Source organism: Pseudophryne corroboree, chromosome 11, assembly GCF_028390025.1.
Source record: "Pseudophryne corroboree isolate aPseCor3 chromosome 11, aPseCor3.hap2, whole genome shotgun sequence".
NCBI classification, from domain to species: domain Eukaryota; kingdom Metazoa; phylum Chordata; class Amphibia; order Anura; family Myobatrachidae; genus Pseudophryne; species Pseudophryne corroboree.
The window spans coordinates 255,958,151-255,979,564 of record NC_086454.1 but is presented as its reverse complement, the minus strand read 5'-3'; the positions used below and the strand labels follow the sequence as shown (position 1 = coordinate 255,979,564).

At 43.6% G+C, this 21,414-nt stretch overlaps 1 protein-coding gene across 3 annotated transcripts in view; it reads right to left on the bottom strand.

Moving 5' to 3' along the window:
• Positions 1–828: 828 nt before the first annotated feature.
• C11H16orf78 (chromosome 11 C16orf78 homolog) overlaps positions 829–21,414 on the bottom strand; it is a 40,415-nt gene continuing 19,829 nt past the window's right edge. For all 3 annotated transcript variants that reach the window (XM_063946183.1, XM_063946184.1, XM_063946185.1), the window contains exon 5: positions 829–1,135. In XM_063946183.1, the coding sequence (XP_063802253.1) occupies positions 982–1,135 (154 nt within the window). In that variant the 3' untranslated portion in view covers positions 829–981. The remainder of the gene's footprint in view (positions 1,136–21,414) is intronic.

The window sequence follows — 21,414 nt, the reverse complement described above, 5'->3', positions numbered from 1 at the left end:
CCCCCCCCTGGATCCGCCACTGCCAATAGATCCCTAAAGTGTAGAGCATGTATGTTCTCTCTGCATGAATTGGGTAGCTCGAGGTGAGCCATTAATTGTCTGCTGACTAAAATGAACCCGTTTGTGAGTTTGTGGGTGGGTGGGTGGGTGAGTGTGTGTGCGCAGTAGACAATTTAGACTGTAAGCTCCAATGGGACAGGAACTAATGTGAATGATTAAGCACTTAGGCCTAAATGTATTAAGCCTTAACAAGATATAAAGTGGAGGTGGATAAAGAGTGATAAAGTACCAGCCAATCATCTACCTAATTGCCAAGTCACAAGTTGTGTTTAAAAATGACAGGAGCTGGTTGGCTGGTCATTTATCACTCCTTATGCATCTCAACTTTAACACTTGTTAAGGCTTAATACATTTAGGCCTAATAAGCGCTAAGTGATGTAGTTTTACTATATAGCTAAACAATCAATTTAAAGGTGTAAATTGTTATGTTTTGTTATTTTCAGTCATGCTAGAGTCCATTGGTTCTCAAACTCAGTCCTCAGGACCCCACACAGGTCACGTTTTCCAGATTACCTGGCAGGTGCACTGTATATCACCAACTGTCACATTTTAAAAATCCACAGGTGACCTGGAAAACATGACTTGCGTGGGGTTCTGAGGACCGAGTTTGAGGACCTGTGCACTAGACAATATGGGGCACAGTCCTGATATTCTTTTAAAATGAAAATCTACCTGATAAGACACGTCGCTTTACCCAAAGGCTTGAAATGAGAAGCAAATAAGTAACTCATATACTGTAGGTCATTTTAGCTTGAAAAATACAAATGATTGTTTGCACCAATTGAACTTTATTTACTTCACCAGTCTATTATGGCTATAAGTAATAATGGAATTAGTGCATAACACTGCTCACGTTGTATTTTTTGATTTTTCACTATTAGACACTAAGCAGTAACTAAGAGCTCGGAGTCTGGGCATCTGCTACAGGGACACAGCATTAATGTCTTCTGAAGGCATGAGGGAGTTAATGCCAATGTCTGATTCTTTCATATGTGGGTGAATGTCAATGTGCATTCCAGAATCTTCACATTTCTGTAACAATGTACTTATGTTGCTTTCTGTCAATCGCAGATATCTGTGAGGAAAAAAAAAAACTGTCAGTTTTTATAAAGTATAGTAACATAAAACATTACGTAAGGTAAGCAGACACATCTGGAGTGAAAGAAAAGAAGGTAAAACCCTGTACACACTGGATGATATGAATGTACAATATGAACAATAAAGTTTTTTTTGTTTTTTTTAAAGATCTATTGCTCATATTATCCAGTGTGTACAGTGTACAGTGCGTACCCTCTGGTCATTTAATGTGTTCTTCAGTCGTCTGTACATGCAGCGCAATTTTGCCTATATCACTCATGTTTATTTATTTTGATGGTCATTATCGTTCAATGTGGATGCATGAATGATGAACGATATGAAAGAGATCAAGGGCTAGATGCATCATCGCTTGGAAAGTGATAAAATGGAGAGTGAAAAATTACCAGCCAATCAGCTCCTAACTACCATGTCAAGAGCTGTGTTTGAAAAATGGCAGTTAGGAGCTGATTGGCTGGTACTTTTTCACTCTCCATTTTATCACTTTCCAAGCGATGATGCCTCTGGCCCAAAATCATTCATATCGCCCATTGTGTACGGAGCTTAAAGCCGGGTACACACTGGGTGACCTCCCTTAGTTAGCAATCAGTGCTATATCGCTGATTGGTAATTAGGAGAGATCGCCAGTGCATACACACTGAACGATATCAATGAACGATACTGTTCAGTGACGTTATCCCCCACACTCCCCGAACATGCAGCTCAACCAGAGGCGTATCTAAAGAGGAGGGGACCCATGTGCAGTCTCCGTGTGTGGGCCCCCTCCTCTCTAGATACGCCTCTGCTCACAGCAATCATTTATCACCAGTATAACAAAAGTATGCCTTACTGTATGTCCGTTGGACTGGAAACCTTCATGAAAGGCCGTAGCCGGCAGCGCCGCTGTTAGCGCTCTGAGCACAGAGACCCTGGCACAGTGCCAGACTCTACAGCGCATGCGCAGGACTCTGAAAAAATTGCTGCTGCGCTATTTTTCCAGAGTCCTGCACATGCGCTGTAGAATCTGGCACTGTGCCAGAGTCTCTAGTGCTCAGTGCGCCAGCAGCGGCGACGGCTACGGAAGAGGAGGGGGCCTACACACAGTCACCGATGGATGCCAGAAAGGTGAGTATAGAAGAAATGGGTGCAGTGTGCGTGGTGTGGGCCCCCTCTGGACCAAGGGGCCCGTGTGCACCGCACACACTGCACCCATTATAGATACGCCAGTGAGCTCAAAGATATAGTTAAGATTGTGCTTCATGTTCGGAAGATGAAAGAGAACGACCCGCGGATGTGCATCGTTCATCGTTCATCCATACACACTGGACTATATGAATGATCGATCTTACAAAAAAGATTGCTATCGTTCATATGGTCCAGTGTTGACATCCAGTGTGTACAGGGCTTAAGAATGAAAAGGGTACTGTAAATGGCAGCTCGTTGGGATCCCAGCTGTCACAATACCAACGCCGGGATCCTGATGGGGGCACCATACCGCCACCAGTATACTGGTAAGGTAGATTATTGCCCCTCTATGGGTGTCCACAACACCTATAGAGGGAGAATAGAACCTGTGGCGAATGTAGCTCACTACTGAGCCCGCAAGGGGCTTTGTCCCCCCCCCCACCGGCATTCTACCACTTGGGATGGCGATGTTGGGATACTGACATTCGGTATTCCGGGCAGTGGTAAATCATACAGAACCACTGTAAATAAGTTGGATAAAATGGATGGATGGAACCACTCTACAAAGAATTCAACATAAAGGGTCTTTGTCCAGGTGACAAAATAAAGATATTGCAGAGATATTGAAACTAAAGTTGAACTTTATGGAGATGATGAGGAATTGGATACATTTTGCATAATAGAAATTCAGCAGTAAAATGCATGAAATAAAAAAAAAAATCCATTTTACATGAAGGGGTACATTTACTAAAGCTTCTAAAAGTGAAAAGAGGTGATGTTGGCCATAGCACCAAGTCAAATTCTGTCATTTTCTAGGATGCAACAGAGAGATGATAGACAAACTCTGATTGGTTGCTATGGACAACATCACCTCTTTTCACTTTTAGAAGCTTTAGTAAATATAACCCCAGGAGTAAAAAGTCACATATGTGCCAGATTTATGTCTGACGAAAGCAGCATACACACCTGGCTGGCACATGGATTAGACAGTAGCATGTGTGCCTGTTTTACTCCAGGAAATATAGAGAGTGTTAGTAGTAACTGCTAAAGTTACAGTACCCAATTTGTACAAAAGTCCTAATTCAAGGTTGATTACAAAAGCAAAATCTTCCTCTAATGGGAAACCCATGTGCACTGCAGGGGAGGCAGATTTAACATATGCAGAGAGATTTAGATTTGGGAGGGTTATTTTGTTTCTGTGCAGTGTAAATACTAGCTGCTTTATTTTTACACTGCAATTAGATTTCAGTTTGAACACACCCCACCCAAATCTAACTCTCTCTGCACATGTTACATCTGCCCCACCTGCAGTGCACATGGTTTTGCCCATTAGAGAAAGAATTTGCTTTTGCGATCACCCTTGAATTAGGCCCAAAATACAGTACTTTGAGGTAGTATCATATACATAGGACAGTCTCTTTATGTTTGGACAGTTAGTAATATATTCAAAAGTCACATTTACAATGTAAAATACAATTAATACAGACATAAATACAAAATAAAAATACTAATTAAGTTGAAATAAATACAAACATGCATTGTTTTCCCCTTTATAAAATCAAATAAGAACCTTATATCCGGCCGCAGTCCAATTACTAATACAAATTAAATACCGTTAATATATTAAAACAGCTATGCTTATTTTTATTGTATCAGATAAAATATCAAGATGCACTCAACCAATCAGAAGCAGCTGACAAGTGACATCATCATCATCATCATCATTGCTAATTTTGTATTCAGACTCAAGCAAATGCAAGATATATACTTCCTGAGAGGTACATATGTGTTTTTGTTGTGGAATGTATATACATGGAACATATATACAAGTCTTTAACTGTACCCAACATACACTTTTATGCTAAGACTTGTATAGCACAGAGCAAACACTGTGTTAGCCAGGTAACACCGGACTCACTTGAAAGTATGGTGGTGGTAGTATCACGTTACATTCAGGGCTGCAAGACATCAGCTGGGCCCCAGTACTAGAGGTGGGGTCGGGTGGCAATTGAGGGAGTTGGGCCACATCCCGTTAAGAAAATGGGAGCCTATTTTGATGATTCTGCATGGTAAGGGGAGCAAACCAAGGAACAGGCACTCTGTACTTGAAGAGTTTGGATATCATGGCCTCCAGCCAAAGTGGAGTACATCTATGAATTCACAGAGAAGAGAACTATCTGCATGGTTTTTTTTTTTACATTTATTTAGTTCCTTTACCCACTTTCCCACAAAATGTGTAAGCTATAAGTAGACTATATGGATGACATTCTGTTTCAGATAATATGTATCATAAATGTTGTTTCTACACAATTTGTAGTGTCTAGGAGGGTCACACATTTAAGATAATTGGAAGTATTGTAGTAACTTACAGTTACATGAAAAATGAATCTAATATAATGAACCATTGAAACAACATATATCTGATGAAACTTATCTTCTTGAAACTATTCAATGATTCCTATAAACTGTAGTGTAGATAGAAGTGGGGCGTCAAGTATATATTAAAATTCAAACTAAACTCTTAAAAACATGTTTATTTAACATTTTATGCTGGATTCCAGGCACCAATACTTTTTAATATACTATAAAATGTACTTAGGGAATATGAAATGTTAATATTAGATATTCATACTATTTATTGATGCACTGACATTTCTGAGAACATTTCAGCTATTATTGATATAATGGATTACTTTTAAGTAGTGATGTGCACCGGACATTTTTCGGGTTTTGTGTTTTGGTTTTGGATTTGGTTCCGCGGCCGTGTTTTGGATTCGGACGCGTTTTGGCAAAACCTCCCTGAAATTTTTTTGTCGGATTTGGGTGTGTTTTGGATTCGGGTGTTTTTTTACAAAAAACCCTCAAAAACAGCTTAAATCATAGAATTTGGGGGTCATTTTGATCCCATAGTATTATTAACCTCAATAACCATAATTTACACTCATTTCCAGTCTATTCTGAACACCTCACACCTCACAATATTATTTTTAGTCCTAAAATTTGCACCGAGGTCGCTGGATGACTAAGCTAAGCGACCCAAGTGGCCGACACAAACACCTGGCCCATCTAGGAGTGGCACTGCAGTGTCAGACAGGATGGCAGATTAAAAAAATTGTCCCCAAACAGCACATGATGCAAAGAAAAAAAGAGGCGCAATGAGGTAGCTGTGTGACTAAGCTAAGCGACCCAAGTGGCTGACACAAACACCTGGCCCATCTAGGAGTGGCACTGCAGTGTCAGAGAGGATGGCAGATTTAAAAAATAGTCCTCAAATAGCACATGATGCAAAGAAAAAAAGAGGTGCACCAAGGTCACTGGATGGCTAAGCTAAGCGACACAAGTGGCCGACACAAACACCTGGCCCATCTAGGAGTGGCACTGCAGTGTCAGACAGGATACAAATTGATTTGGTGGGTGTAGAAGAACCCACACCTCACCAAAAGGAAATAAATTCCTTTGTTTGGAGCACTCTTTTAAATGATATGTATTAATAATGAAAAATTTATTTTGATTAAAACTTAGCTTTTATTATTCAGTACTTCACTAAAAGATGAAAGGGGTATAATACACGTATCAATTGGTGAATCCCCTTATGAACAGTGGTAAAAATCTATAAGTGAGAGCAAATACTATCATTTTAAAATTATGTATTTTGCTAAAAAATAATAAAAAGGACAAAGATAGTAATCTATCAGACTTTTGAACAAGCAGCAGTAGTGATATTTTTTATATATGTTCGCATTTAATCAGACAATTCATTGGTATTAAAGTATTAAACCTTAAATATTTCATATAAAGTCCAGACCAATAATGTGTGTCTGGATTTTACCAAGCAGTATGAGTGGTACTAAAAGTCTTCTTAGGATCGGCTTCTCCCCATACTTCAGTAAAACTTATGCATATAAGACTGATACCTCTTCCATAAAAATGAATCAGTAATAATGTCCATGTCTGTATTGGTGAAAAAAAGAATGAAAGAAAGAATACATGGTTGCAATTAGACTATGCTGGGCACCTCATCTGCATTGTTAGTTCAATGTAACTTTCTTATGTCCTAAGGCAGGGACCTGTCACATTGGTATTTGTATCCAATTGTATGTGTAACAGTTGCCTAGGCAGCCACCTTATGTTTGAACCAAAATCTAATCACAGTATAGCAAACCACGTAGATCAATCAACACATAGTCATATTCAGAACAAGGTGACGATACACATAGCAAATCCTGTGCATCTTAGTAATTATCTGTATTCTGAGATCACATTAATTCATATAGGAAAAAATTATATTGTGATGTAACATGGGCAGTGGCGCGTCTAGTCACAGTATAGCGAACCACGTAAATCAGTCAACACATAATTATATTCAGAAAAAGGTGACAATACGCATAACGAATCCTGTACATCTTGGTGATTATCTGTATTCTGGAATCACATAAATTCATATAGAAGAAATTATATTGTGATATAACATAGATAGTGAAAAAAATAGTATAGACACTCTAGTAAACTAATCCCATCTGCTGTCTGACCTCATCCGTGAGCGGAGGAAAGATGAGAGTAGGACCGTCGACTGTGTCATAGAGATAAGAAAGACAAGCACACTGGCTAAAGACCCCGCCGTGGTGTTAGATAGGCCCTGGTGCTTATAGGACTTGCAGGGTCTAAATGCGCCACTTGGGTCTGAGCCAGAGTCCGAAATGAGAAAAAGACAATAAACAGGGATCAATTTAAATTGTGCTATTAATTTTATATAATCTGCGAAATGAGATCATTAACTCTTAATCTTTAAAAGAAAAAAAGGGGTTTAAATTTACACTACAATTGCTCACACCAAAATTGCTCCTTGTAGATAGTATTGTTGTTGGAGAATAATTGTGGTGTATATATTGGTGAGCACAGACTAAATGATATCACAGATATTGATATGTCCACATTGGTTACACATTGCACATTGCCATACTGCTCAAAAAGATTGATACCTATTAGCAAATATACACTACCAAATCCTATCTAGTGAGAGACTGAGAAAAAGGGGATAGTGGGCACTCCAGTTCACTGATCCCATCTGCTGTCTGATCTCATCAGTTGAGCGGAGGACAGATGAGAGTAGGATCGTGGGTTGTGCCGTGGAAAAAAGAGAAAACGGATGGTAACTTGAGAAGCCGTAAGTGGTGTTAGGCGGACCCTGGTGCAGATTGCCTTGCAGGGTCCGGATGCGCCACCGGAAACCAAATGTCCGTCCGTGGAGGGGAGAAGAGAGAGGAGGGGAGAGAGTATCGGGAGTACCGGACTGTTGTATCTGAAGAGCAAGTCACTGTAAGTCACCGCTGCTGACCGCGGTATCTCCGGATTCGGTCGATCCAAGCCACTCATCCACTTAGAAGTGCTGCTGCTGATCACGGCTCCCCCTGCAGTGGGGAGTCCGTGCGTAGGGCCGTTATTGGACGTACGTTTCACCACCTGGGCTTGCTCACCTGGCAGCCTATAGTGGTGTTCAGATGGTACATTTAAAAAGGAATCATTAGCTAATAGCTTTCCTGAGATTCTAATTGCCTAATTAAGGCGCAAGTTAGTCCAGCTGTTCTATCCATTAGATAGTGCATATTCTATCACCACTCCAAAGGCGAGTGTTATTGTTCAATTAATGAGCACACTTAAATTAGTTAGACAGTTGATATATGCTGCATTATCCGATAACAAGGAGCAAAACCTAAACTAAATTAACAGAGATCAAAAAATAAGATAAAAATAATTAAAATAAAAATAAAAAATAAAAATTATTTAGATTGAATTTGGGTTATAAAATTGTTAATGGAATATTAATTAATTAAATAACTAATTAACGATTAGAAATTTAAAAGTGAGGGAGATGGTAAATGTATTGGGATGATAAATTCATAATAATAGTGATGATAATAACAAAAATATTGTGAGTGTGTGACAGTGTAGAAAAAATTAAATAATTAAAAATAAAATTAAAAATGTAAATAAATATAAATAAAATAAAAATAAAAATAAATAGAGGTAACGCATTAATAAAAAGGAAGGTACCTAGAATAGAAGTACGATACCGCGGTCAGCAGCGGTGACTTACAGTGACTTGCGCTTCAGATACAACAGTCCGGTACTCCCGATACTCTCTCCCCCCCTCTCTCTTCTCCCCTCCACGGACGAACATTTGGTTTCCGGTGGCGCATCCGGACCCTGCAAGGCAATCTGCACCAGGGTCCGCCTAACACCACTTACAGCTTCTCAAGTTACCATCCGTTTTCTCTTTTTTCCACGGCACAACCCACGATCCTACTCTCATCTGTCCTCCGCTCAACTGATGAGGTCAGACAGCAGATGGGATCAGTGAACTGGAGTGCCCACTATCCCCTTTTTCTCAGTCTCTCACTAGATAGGATTTGGTAGTGTATATTTGCTAATAGGTATCAATCTTTTTGAGCAGTATGGCAATGTGCAATGTGTAACCAATGTGGACATATCAATATCTGTGATATCATTTAGTCTGTGCTCACCAATATATACACCACAATTATTCTCCAACAACAATACTATCTACAAGGAGCAATTTTGGTGTGAGCAATTGTAGTGTAAATTTAAACCCCTTTTTTTCTTTTAAAGATTAAGAGTTTAATGATCTCATTTCGCAGATTATATAAAATTAATAGCACAATTTAAATTGATCCCTGTTTATTGTCTTTTTCTCATTTCGGACTCTGGCTCAGACCCAAGTGGCGCATTTAGACCCTGCAAGTCCTATAAGCACCAGGGCCTATCTAACACCACGGCGGGGTCTTTAGCCAGTGTGCTTGTCTTTCTTATCTCTATGACACAGTCGACGGTCCTACTCTCATCTTTCCTCCGCTCACGGATGAGGTCAGACAGCAGATGGGATTAGTTTACTAGAGTGTCTATACTATTTTTTTCACTATCTATGTTATATCACAATATAATTTCTTCTATATGAATTTATGTGATTCCAGAATACAGATAATCACCAAGATGTACAGGATTCGTTATGCGTATTGTCACCTTTTTCTGAATATAATTATGTGTTGACTGATTTACGTGGTTCGCTATACTGTGACTAGACGCGCCACTGCCCATGTTACATCACAATATAATTTTTTCCTATATGAATTAATGTGATCTCAGAATACAGATAATTACTAAGATGCACAGGATTTGCTATGTGTATCGTCACCTTGTTCTGAATATGACTATGTGTTGATTGATCTACGTGGTTTGCTATACTGTGATTAGATTTTGGTTCAAACATAAGGTGGCTGCCTAGGCAACTGTTACACATACAATTGGATACAAATACCAATGTGACAGGTCCCTGCCTTAGGACATAAGAAAGTTACATTGAACTAACAATGCAGATGAGGTGCCCAGCAATTGCAACCATGTATTCTTTCTTTCATTCTTTTTTTCACCAACACAGACAAGGACATTATTACTGATTCATTTTTATGGAAGAGGTATCAGTCTTATATGCATAAGTTTTACTGAAGTATGGGGAGAAGCCGATCCTAAGAAGACTTTTAGATACGTGTATTATACCCCTTTCATCTTTTAGTCAAGTACTGAATAATAAAAGCTAAGTTTTAATCAAAATAAATTTTTCATTATTCATACATATCATTTAAAAGAGTGCTCCAAACAAAGGAATTTCTTTCCTTTTGGTGAGGTGTGGGTTCTTCTACACCCACCAAATCAATTTGTATTTGATACACTATTCCTTGGAGCACCTCCAACGCAAGAATTGTTGCTCATTGGGGCCTAATTTATTCTTTGTTTTGTTGGTTATCATTATTCAGTTAATTAATTATACTTAGTCTGGTGCAGGATAAACCTGGATGTGTCAGACAGGATGGCAGATTTAAAAAATAGTCCCCAAACAGCACATGATGCAAAGAAAAAAAGAGGTGCACCAAGGTCGCTGGATGGCTAAGCTAAGCATCACAAGTGGCCGACACAAACACCTGTCCCATCTAGGAGTGGCACTGCAGTGTCAGGCAGGATGGCACTTCAAAAAAATAGTCCCCAAACAGCACATGATGCAAAGAAAAATGAAAGAAAAAAGAGGTGCAAGATGGAATTGTCCTTGGGCCCTCCCACTTACCCTTATGTTGTATAAACAGGACATGCACACTTTAACGAACCCATCAATTCAGCGACAGGGTCTGCCACACGACTGTGACTGAAATGACTGGTTGGTTTGGGCCCCCACCAAAAAAGAAGCAATCAATCTCTCCTTGCACAAACTGGCTCTACAGAGGCAAGATGTCCACCTCCTCCTCATCGTCCGATTCCTCACCCCTTTCACTGTGTACATCCCCCTCCTCACAGATTATTAATTCGTCCCAACTGGAATCCACCATCTCAGGTCCCTGTGTACTTTCTGGAGGCAATTGCTGCTGGTGAATGTCTCCACGGAGGAATTGATTATAATTCATTTTGATGAACATCATCTTCTCCACATTTTCTGGAAGTAACCTCGTACGCCGATTGCTGACAAGGTGAGCGGCTGCACTAAACACTCTTTCGGAGTACACACTGGAGGGGAGGGCAACTTAGGTAAAATAAAGCCAGTTTGTGCAAGGGCCTCCAAATTGCCTCTTTTTCCTGCCAGTATACGTGCCTACTTGGATGCGGTCACTCATATAATCCTCCACCATTCTTTCAATGGTGACAGAATCATATGCAGTGACAGTAGACGACATGTCAGTAATCGCTGGCAGGTCCTTCAGTCCGGACCAGATGTCAGCACTCGCTCCAGACTGCCCTGCATCACCGCCAGCGGGTGGGCTCGGAATTCTTAGTCTTTTCCTCGCAGCCCCAGTTGCGGGAGAATGTGAAGGAGGAGCTGTTGACGGGTCACGTTCCGCTTGACTTGACAATTTTCTCACCAGCAGGTCTTTGAACGTCTGCAGACTTGTGTCTGCCGGAAAGAGAGATACAACGTAGGTTTTAAATCTAGGATCGAGCACGATGGCCAAAATGTAGTGCTCTGATTTCAACAGATTGACCACCCGTGAATCCTGGTTAGGCAAATTAAGGGCTCCATCCACAAGTCCCACATGCCTTGTGGAATCGCTCTGTTTTAGCTCCTCCTTCAATGTCTCCAGCTTCTTCTGCAAAAGCCTGATGAGGGGAATGACCTGACTCAGGCTGGCAGTGTCTGAACTGACTTCACGTGTGGCAAGTTCAAAGGGTTGCAGAACCTTGCACAACGTTGAAATCATTCTCCACTGCGCTTGAGTCAGGTGCATTCCCCCTCCTTTGCCTATATCGTGGGCAGATGTATAGGCTTGAATGGCCTTTTGCTGCTCCTCCATCCTCTGAAGCATATAGAGGGTTGAATTCCACCTCGTTACCACCTCTTGCTTCAGATGATGGCAGGGCAGGTTCAGGACTGTTTGCTGGTGCTCCAGTCTTTGGCACGCGGTGGCTGAATGCCGCAAGTGGCCCGCAATTCTTCGGGCCACCGACAGCATCTCTTGCACGCCCCTGTCGTTTTTTAAATAATTCTGCACCACCAAATTCAATGTATGTGCAAAACATGGGACGTGCTGGAATTTGCCCAGATGTAATGCACGCACAATATTGGTGGCGTTGTCCGATGTCACAAATCCCCAGGAGAGTCCAATTGGGGTAAGCCATTCAGCGATGATGTTCCTCAGTTTCCGTAAGAGGCTGTCAGCTGTGTGCCTCTTATGGAAAGCGGTGATACAAAGCGTAGCCTGCCTAGGAACGAGTTGGCGTTTGCGAGATGCTGCTACTGGTGCCGGCGCTGCTGTTCTTGCTGCGGGAGGCAATACATCTACCCAGTGGGCTGTCACAGTCATATAGTCCTGAGTCTACCCTGCTCCACTTGTCCACATGTCCGTGGTTAAGTGGACATTGAGTACAACTGCATTTTTTAGGACACTGGTGACTCTTTTTCTGACGTCTGTGTACATTTTCGGTATCGCCTGCCTAGAGAAATGGAACCTAGATGGTATTTGGTACCGGGGACACAGTACCTCAATCAAGTTTCTAGTTGCCTGTGAATTAACGGTGGATACCGGAAACACATTTCTCACCGGGTGTGGTTCATCAAATCGACAGTGTCTAGGTCGACAATGTTTAGGTCGACCACTATAGGTCGACAGTCACTAGGTCGACATGGATGGAAGGTCGACAGGGTTTCTAGGTCGACATGTGCTAGGTCGACAGGTCTTAAGGTCGACATGAGGATTTTTTTTTTTTTTTTTGGTGTCGTTTTCTTCGTAGAGTGACCGGGATCCCAAATTAGTGCACCGCGTCCCCTCGCATGGCTCGCTTCGCTCGCCATGCTTCGGGCATGGTGCCTTCGCTTCGCTCAGCACACTTTACCATTCCAATCGTAGTCCACGTGGATCGTTAAGTATGAAAAAATTCAAAAAAAGAAAAAAAATGTGAAAAACTCATGTCGACCTTTAGACCTGTCGACCTAGCACATGTCAACCTAGAAACCCTGTCGACCTTCCATCCATGTCGACCTAATGACTGTCGACCTATAGTGGTCGACCTAAACATTGTCGACCTAGACACTGTCGATCTTCCGACCGGATCCCTTTCTCACCACCCAGGCTGCCAAGGCTTGAGTTATCCGCTTTGCAGCAGGATGACTGCTGTGATATTTCATCTTCCCCGCAAAGGACTGTTGGACAGTCAATTGCTTACTGGAAGTAGTACTTCCGACTTCCCCTCTGGGATGACGATCGACTCCCTGCAGCAACAACAGCAGCGCCAGCAGCAGTAGGCGTTACACTCAAGGATGCATCGGAGGAATCCCAGCAGGAGAGGACTCGTCAGACTTGACAGTGACATGGCCTGCAGGACTATTGGCCTGTGTAAGGAGGAAATTGACACTGAGGGAGTTGGTGGTGTGGTTTGCAGGAGCTTGGTTACAAGAGGAAGGGATTTAGTGGTCAGTGGACTGCTTCCGCTGTCATCCAAAGTTTTTGAACTTGTCACTGACTTCTGATGAATGCGGTCCAGGTGACGTATAAGGGAGGATGTTCCTAGGTGGTTAACGTCCTTACCCCTACTTATTACAGCTTGACAAAGGCAACACACGGCTTGACACCAGTTGTCCGCATTTGTGTTGAAATAATTCCACACCGAAGAGGTGATTTTTTTTTGTATTTTGACCAGGCATGTCAATGGCCGTATTCGTCCCACGGACAACAGGTGTCTCCCCGGGTGCCTGACTTATACAAACCACCTCACCATCAGAATCCTCCTTGTCAATTTCCTCCCCAGCGCCAGCAACACCCATATCCTCATCCTGGTGTACTTCAACAGTGACATCTTCAATTTGACTATCAGGAACTGGACTGCGGGTGCTCCTTCCAGCACTTGCAGGGGGCGTGCAAATGTTGGAAGGCGCAACCTCTTCCCGTCCAGTGTTGGGAAGGTCAGGCATCGCAACCGAGACAATTGGACTCTCCTTGGGGATTTGTGATTTAGAAGAACGCACAGTTCTTTGCTGTGCTTTTGCCATCTTAACTCTTTTAAGTTTTCTAGCAGGAGGATGAGTGCTTCCATCCTCAGGTGAAGCTGAACCACTAGCCTTGAACATAGGCCAGGGCCTCAGCCGTTCCTTGCCACTCCGTATCGTAAATGGCACATTGGCAAGTTTACGCTTTTCCTCAGACGATTTTGATTTAGATTTTTGGGTCATTTTACTGAGCTTTATTTTTTTGGATTTTACATGCTCTCTACTATGACATTGGGCATCTGCCTTGGCAGACGAAGTTGATGGCATTTCATCGTCTCGGCCATGACTAGTGGCAGCAGCTTCAGCACGAGGTGAAAGTGGATCTTGATCTTTACCTATTTTAACCTCCACATTTTTGTTCTCCATTTTTTAATGTGTGGAATTATATGTCAGTATCAATAGCAATGGCCTACTACTATATATACTGCGCACAACTGAAATGCACCACAGGTATGGATGGATAGTATACTTGACGACACAGAGGTAGGTAGAGCAGTGGCCTTCTGTACCGTACTGCTATATATTATATACTGGTGGTCAGCAAACTGTGCAAAACTGAAATGCACCACAGGTATGGATGGATAGTATACTTGATGACACAGAGGTAGGTAGAGCAGTGGCCTACTGTACCGTACTGCTATATATTATATACTGGTGGTCAGCAAACTGTGCAAAACTGAAATGCACCACAGGTATGGATGGATAGTATACTTGACAACACAGAGGTAGGTAGAGCAGTGGCCTACTGTACCGTACTGCTATATATTATATACTGGTGGTCAGCAAACTGTGCAAAACTGAAATGCACCACAGGTATGGATGGATAGTATAATTGACGACACAGAGGTAGGTAGAGCAGTGGCCTTCTGTACCGTACTGCTATATATTATATACTGGTGGTCAGCAAAATGATACACTGTACTCCTACTATATACTACAATGCAGCACAGATATGGAGCGTTTTTCAGGCAGAGAATGTATAATACTGGTGGTCACTGGTCACTGGTCAGCAAAACTCTGCACTGTACTCCTCCTATATAATACTGGTGGTCCCCAGTCCCCACAATAAAGCAGTATGAGCACAGATATATGCAGCACACTGAGCACAGATATGGAGCGTTTTTCAGGCAGAGAACGTATAATACTGATGGTCTCTGGTCAGCAAAACTCTGCACTGTACTCCTCCTATATAATACTGGTGGTCCCCAGTCCCCAGTATTTGGTACCGGGGACACAGTACCTCAATCAAGTTTCTAGTTGCCTGTGAATTAACGGTGGATACCGGAAACACATTTCTCACCGGGTGTGGTTCATCAAATCGACAGTGTCTAGGTCGACAATGTTTAGGTCGACCACTATAGGTCGACAGTCACTAGGTCGACATGGATGGAAGGTCGACAGGGTTTCTAGGTCGACATGTGCTAGGTCGACAGGTCTTAAGGTCGACATGAGGATTTTTTTTTTTTTTTTTTGGTGTCGTTTTCTTCGTAGAGTGACCGGGATCCCAAATTAGTGCACCGCGTCCCCTCGCATGGCTCGCTTCGCTCGCCATGCTTCGGGCATGGTGCCTTCGCTTCGCTCAGCACACTTTACCATTCCAATCGTAGTCCACGTGGATCGTTAAGTATGAAAAAATTCAAAAAAAGAAAAAAAATGTGAAAAACTCATGTCGACCTTTAGACCTGTCGACCTAGCACATGTCAACCTAGAAACCCTGTCGACCTTCCATCCATGTCGACCTAATGACTGTCGACCTATAGTGGTCGACCTAAACATTGTCGACCTAGACACTGTCGATCTTCCGACCGGATCCCTTTCTCACCACCCAGGCTGCCAAGGCTTGAGTTATCCGCTTTGCAGCAGGATGACTGCTGTGATATTTCATCTTCCCCGCAAAGGACTGTTGGACAGTCAATTGCTTACTGGAAGTAGTACTTCCGACTTCCCCTCTGGGATGACGATCGACTCCCTGCAGCAACAACAGCAGCGCCAGCAGCAGTAGGCGTTACACTCAAGGATGCATCAGAGGAATCCCAGCAGGAGAGGACTCGTCAGACTTGACAGTGACATGGCCTGCAGGACTATTGGCCTGTGTAAGGAGGAAATTGACACTGAGGGAGTTGGTGGTGTGGTTTGCAGGAGCTTGGTTACAAGAGGAAGGGATTTAGTGGTCAGTGGACTGCTTCCGCTGTCATCCAAAGTTTTTGAACTTGTCACTGACTTCTGATGAATGCGGTCCAGGTGACGTATAAGGGAGGATGTTCCTAGGTGGTTAACGTCCTTACCCCTACTTATAAAGCAGTGTGAGCACAGATATATGCATCACACTGAGCACAGATATGGAGCGTTTTTCAGGCAGAGAACGTATAATACTGGTGGTCACTGGTCAGCAAAACTCTGCACTGTACTACTCCTATATAATACCGGTGGTCCCCAGTCCCCACAATAAAGCAGTGTGAGCACAGATATATGCAGCACACTGAGCACAGATATGGAGCATTTTTCAGGCAGAGAATGTGTAATACTGGTGGTCACTGGTCACTGGTCAGCAAAACTCTGCACTGTACTCCTCCTATATAATACTGGTGGTCCCCAGTCCCCACAATAAAGCAGTGTGAGCACAGATATATGCAGCACACTGAGCACAGATATGGAGCGTTTTTCAGGCAGAGAACGTATAATACTGATGGTCTCTGGTCAGCAAAACTCTGCACTGTACTCCTCCTATATAATACTGGTGGTCCCCAGTCCCCACAATAAAGCAGTGTGAGCACAGATATATGCAGCACACTGAGCACAGATATGGAGTGTTTTTCATGCAGAGAACGTATAATACTGGTGGTCACTGGTCAGCAAAACTCTGCACTGTACTCCTCCTATATAATACTGGTGGTCCCCAGTCCCCACAATAAAGCAGTGTGAGCACAGATATATGCAGCACACTGAGCACAGATATGGAGCGTTTTTCAGGCAGAGAACGTATAATACTGGTGGTCACTGGTCAGCAAAACTCTGCACTGTACTCCTCCTATATAATACTGGTGGTCCCCAGTCCCCACAATAAAGCAGTGTGAGCACAGATATATGCAGCACACTGAGCACAGATATGGAGCGTTTTTAAGGCAGAGAATGTATAATACTGGTGGTCACTGGTCAGCAAAACTCTGCACTGTACTCCTCCTATATAATACTGGTGGTCCCCAGTCCCCACAATAAAGCAGTGTGAGCACAGATATATGCAGCACACTGAGCACAGATATGGAGCGTTATTCAGGCAGAAAACGTATAATACTGGTGGTCACTGGTCAGCAAAACTCTGCACTGTACTCCTCCTATATAATACTGGTGGTCCCCAGTCCCCACAATAAAGCAGTGTGAGCACAGATATATGCAGCACACTGAGCACAGATATGGAGTGTTTTTCATGCAGAGAACGTATAATACTGGTGGTCACTGGTCAGCAAAACTCTGCACTGTACTCCTCCTATATAATACTGGTGGTCCCCAGTCCCCACAATAAAGCAGTGTGAGAACAGATATATGCAGCACACTGAGCACAGATATGGAGCGTTTTTCAGGCAGAGAACGTATAATACTGGTGGTCACTGGTCAGCAAAACTCTGCACTGTACTCCTCCTATATAATACTGGTGGTCCCCAGTCCCCACAATAAAGTAGTGTGAGCACAGATATATGCAGCACACTGAGCACAGATATGGAGCGTTTTTCAGGCAGAGAACGTATAATACTGGTGGTCACTGGTCAGCAAAACTCTGCACTGTACTCCTCCTATATAATACTGGTGGTCCCCAGTCCCCACAATAAAGCAGTGTGAGCACAGATATATGCAGCACACTGAGCACAGATATGGAGCGTTTTTCAGGCAGAGAATGTGTAATACTGGTGGTCACTGGTCACTGGTCAGCAAAACTCTGCACTGTAATCCTCCTATATAATACTGGTGGTCCCCAGTCCCCACAATAAAGCAGTGTGAGCACAGATATATGCAGCACACTGAGCACAGATATGGAGCGTTTTTCAGGCAGAGAACGTATAATACTGGTGGTCACTGGTCAGCAAAACTCTGCACTGTACTCCTCCTATATAATACTGGTGGTCCCCAGTCCCCACAATAAAGCAGTGTGAGCACAGATATATGCAGCACACTGAGCACAGATATGGAGCATTTTTCAGGCAGAGAACGTATAATACTGGTGGTCACTGGTCAGCAAATCTCTGCACTGTACTCCTCCTATATAATACTGGTGGTCCCCAGTCCCCACAATAAAGCAGTGTGAGCACAGATATATGCAGCACACTGAGCACAGATATGGAGCGTTTTTCAGGCAGAGAACGTATAATACTGGTGGTCACTGGTCAGCAAATCTCTGCACTGTACTCCTCCTATATAATACTGGTGGTCCCCAGTCCCCACAATAAAGCAGTGTGAGAACAGATATATGCAGCACACTGAGCACAGATATGGAGCGTTTTTCAGGCAGAGAACGTATAATACTGGTGGTCACTGGTCAGCAAAACTCTGCACTGTACTCCTCCTATATAATACTGGTGGTCCCCAGTCCCCACAATAAAGCAGTGTGAGCACAGATATATGCAGCACACTGAGCACAGATATGGAGCGTTTTTAAGGCAGAGAATGTATAATACTGGTGGTCACTGGTCAGCAAAACTCTGCACTGTACTCCTCCTATATAATACTGGTGGTCCCCAGTCCCCACAATAAAGTAGTGTGAGCACAGATATATGCAGCACACTGAGCACAGATATGGAGCGTTTTTCAGGCAGAGAACGTATAATACTGGTGGTCACTGGTCAGCAAAACTCTGCACTGTACTCCTCCTATATAATACTGGTGGTCCCCAGTCCCCACAATAAAGCAGTGTGAGCACAGATATATGCAGCACACTGAGCACAGATATGGAGCGTTTTTCAGGCAGAGAATGTGTAATACTGGTGGTCACTGGTCACTGGTCAGCAAAACTCTGCACTGTAATCCTCCTATATAATACTGGTGGTCCCCAGTCCCCACAATAAAGCAGTGTGAGCACAGATATATGCAGCACACTGAGCACAGATATGGAGCGTTTTTCAGGCAGAGAACGTATAATACTGGTGGTCACTGGTCAGCAAAACTCTGCACTGTACTCCTCCTATATAATACTGGTGGTCCCCAGTCCCCACAATAAAGCAGTGTGAGCACAGATATATGCAGCACACTGAGCACAGATATGGAGCATTTTTCAGGCAGAGAACGTATAATACTGGTGGTCACTGGTCAGCAAATCTCTGCACTGTACTCCTCCTATATAATACTGGTGGTCCCCAGTCCCCACAATAAAGCAGTGTGAGCACAGATATATGCAGCACACTGAGCACAGATATGGAGCGTTTTTCAGGCAGAGAACGTATAATACTGGTGGTCACTGGTCAGCAAAACTCTGCACTGTACTCCTCCTATATAATACTGCTGGTCCCCAGTCCCCACAATAAAGCTGTGAGCACAGATATTTGCAGCCACCTGAATAAAACTGAGAGGACGCCAGCCACGTCCTCTCACTATCATTTCCAATGCACGAGTGAAAAATGGCGGCGACGCGCGGCTCCTTATATAGAATATGAATCTCGCGAGAATCCAACCGCGGGATGATGACGTTCGGGCGCGCTCGGGTTAACCGAGCAAGGCGGGATGATCCGAGTCTGCCTTGGACCCGTGTAAAAAGGGTGAAGTTCGGGGGGGGGGGGGGGGGGTGATACCTCATTATCTCCGCAGTATAGCTTAGATTTTCAAGTATTCTAAATATCTGTTTAAACTTTAGATTTTATTGTTCATGTTTCAACAATCCCACATATGTATTAGTGCTAAGAGTGTTTTTTTTTAAATGTATTTATTGTCCGTGGCTGGATTATTTAATTAGCTATTACTGTTGCTGTGAGTATTCCGCTGTGGCATACAGTACTTGCCTACAATCCCGGATGGCCGGCAGGCTCCCAAAAATCGTGTGCCACTCCTGAAAATGTGGGCAAGTCTCACAGAGCCAGGTGAAGTTAGCTCACCCACGAGTAATGAAGAGATTTGCGCTGAATCACATCATAGTAGCCACGCCCCCAGTGTGCAATGCAGGTAATCTTGGTATGCCCTGGCACTGCCTTCCGTTGTACCAACATGGCTCCCCGATCCCGGATGGGGCAGCCTGAAAGTCAACATCTATGCCCTATGGTGGTCCATATTACCAGAGGCTCATAGGGGGAGGGGGAGCGGGTACTTCTGACCCAGGCCCATGTTGGGGTATGCAGAACCTACGCAACATATGAAGAAAAACGCGGTACGCTACATCTCACAGACTCAGCCATGCCACCTGTCTCACGAGTATGACGCATAGATCTATGCAGGGGCATTTTAAGAGAGATGGGGAATTGCATACAGCCTCTATCGTGGGCCCCCTCCTCTCCGGCAGCAAGTAGACTCTGGCATAATGGTAGAGTATACTGCGCATCCGCAGGCCTTCAGGAACATGGCACCCGCGCCTTGTTCTCGGGGACATCTTCAGTGCGCATGCGCAAATCACTCGGAAATGGCCACGCGGCCATTTTAAAAGTGATTTGTGCCCGCATTGCAGGGACGCCACCTCGAGACTCCGGAGGGGTAAGTATACTATATGGGTGCAGGGTGAGTGGTGTGGGTCCCCCCGGACCTAGGGGCCCGTGCAGGGGCCACACACTGCACCCAATATAGAACCGCCTATGGATCTATGTGTAGGATTACACATCTGAAGATGATTGGTCACTATGATCAACTTCACTTAATCCACTTCTCCACTCTTCAGAAGCTTTAACATATTTCCCTATTATTTGGCATGCTGATTCAGGGGCTCCTCTGATTATTTGGCATGCTGATTCAGGGGATCCTCTGATTATTTGGCATGCTGATTCAGGGGATCCTCTGATTGTTAGCACTAGATAGGATCTCAGGAATACAGTATTTCCTATTTTATACTGCACTGGGGTTTATACACTATGGGGTTTTAACTTTCCTGGATAAACTGGGGCTGGCGAGAATGAAAAGCTGAACTTGATGAATACATGTATTTTTTCAACATAAACAACATAAACAATAAGGGGGTCTATTTACAAAGACAGTGAAAATAGAATTGTTACTTTTCACTATACAGCATATCGCATCAGTTCAATGCGATATATAGCATTGTTAAGTAGCAATTCATGTATACCTTTCAGAGGCGCCGGAGACCTGGAGCGGTGAGGGGAAGGAGAGGAACTGCGCTGCGCTCTCCTCCCCTCACATATCAACACAAGCGGTGAGTGACCGGGGGGGGGGGCGGCACAGGGGGGCATGTATCTGGCACTGAGTGGGGCATGTATCTGGCACAGTGGGGCAATGTAACTGGCACTGTGGGGCATGTAACTGGCACTGTGGGGCAATGTATCTGGCACTGTGGGGCAATGTATCTGGCACTGTGGGGCATGTATCCGGCACTGTGGGGCATGTATCCGGCACTGTGGGGCAATGTAACCGGCACT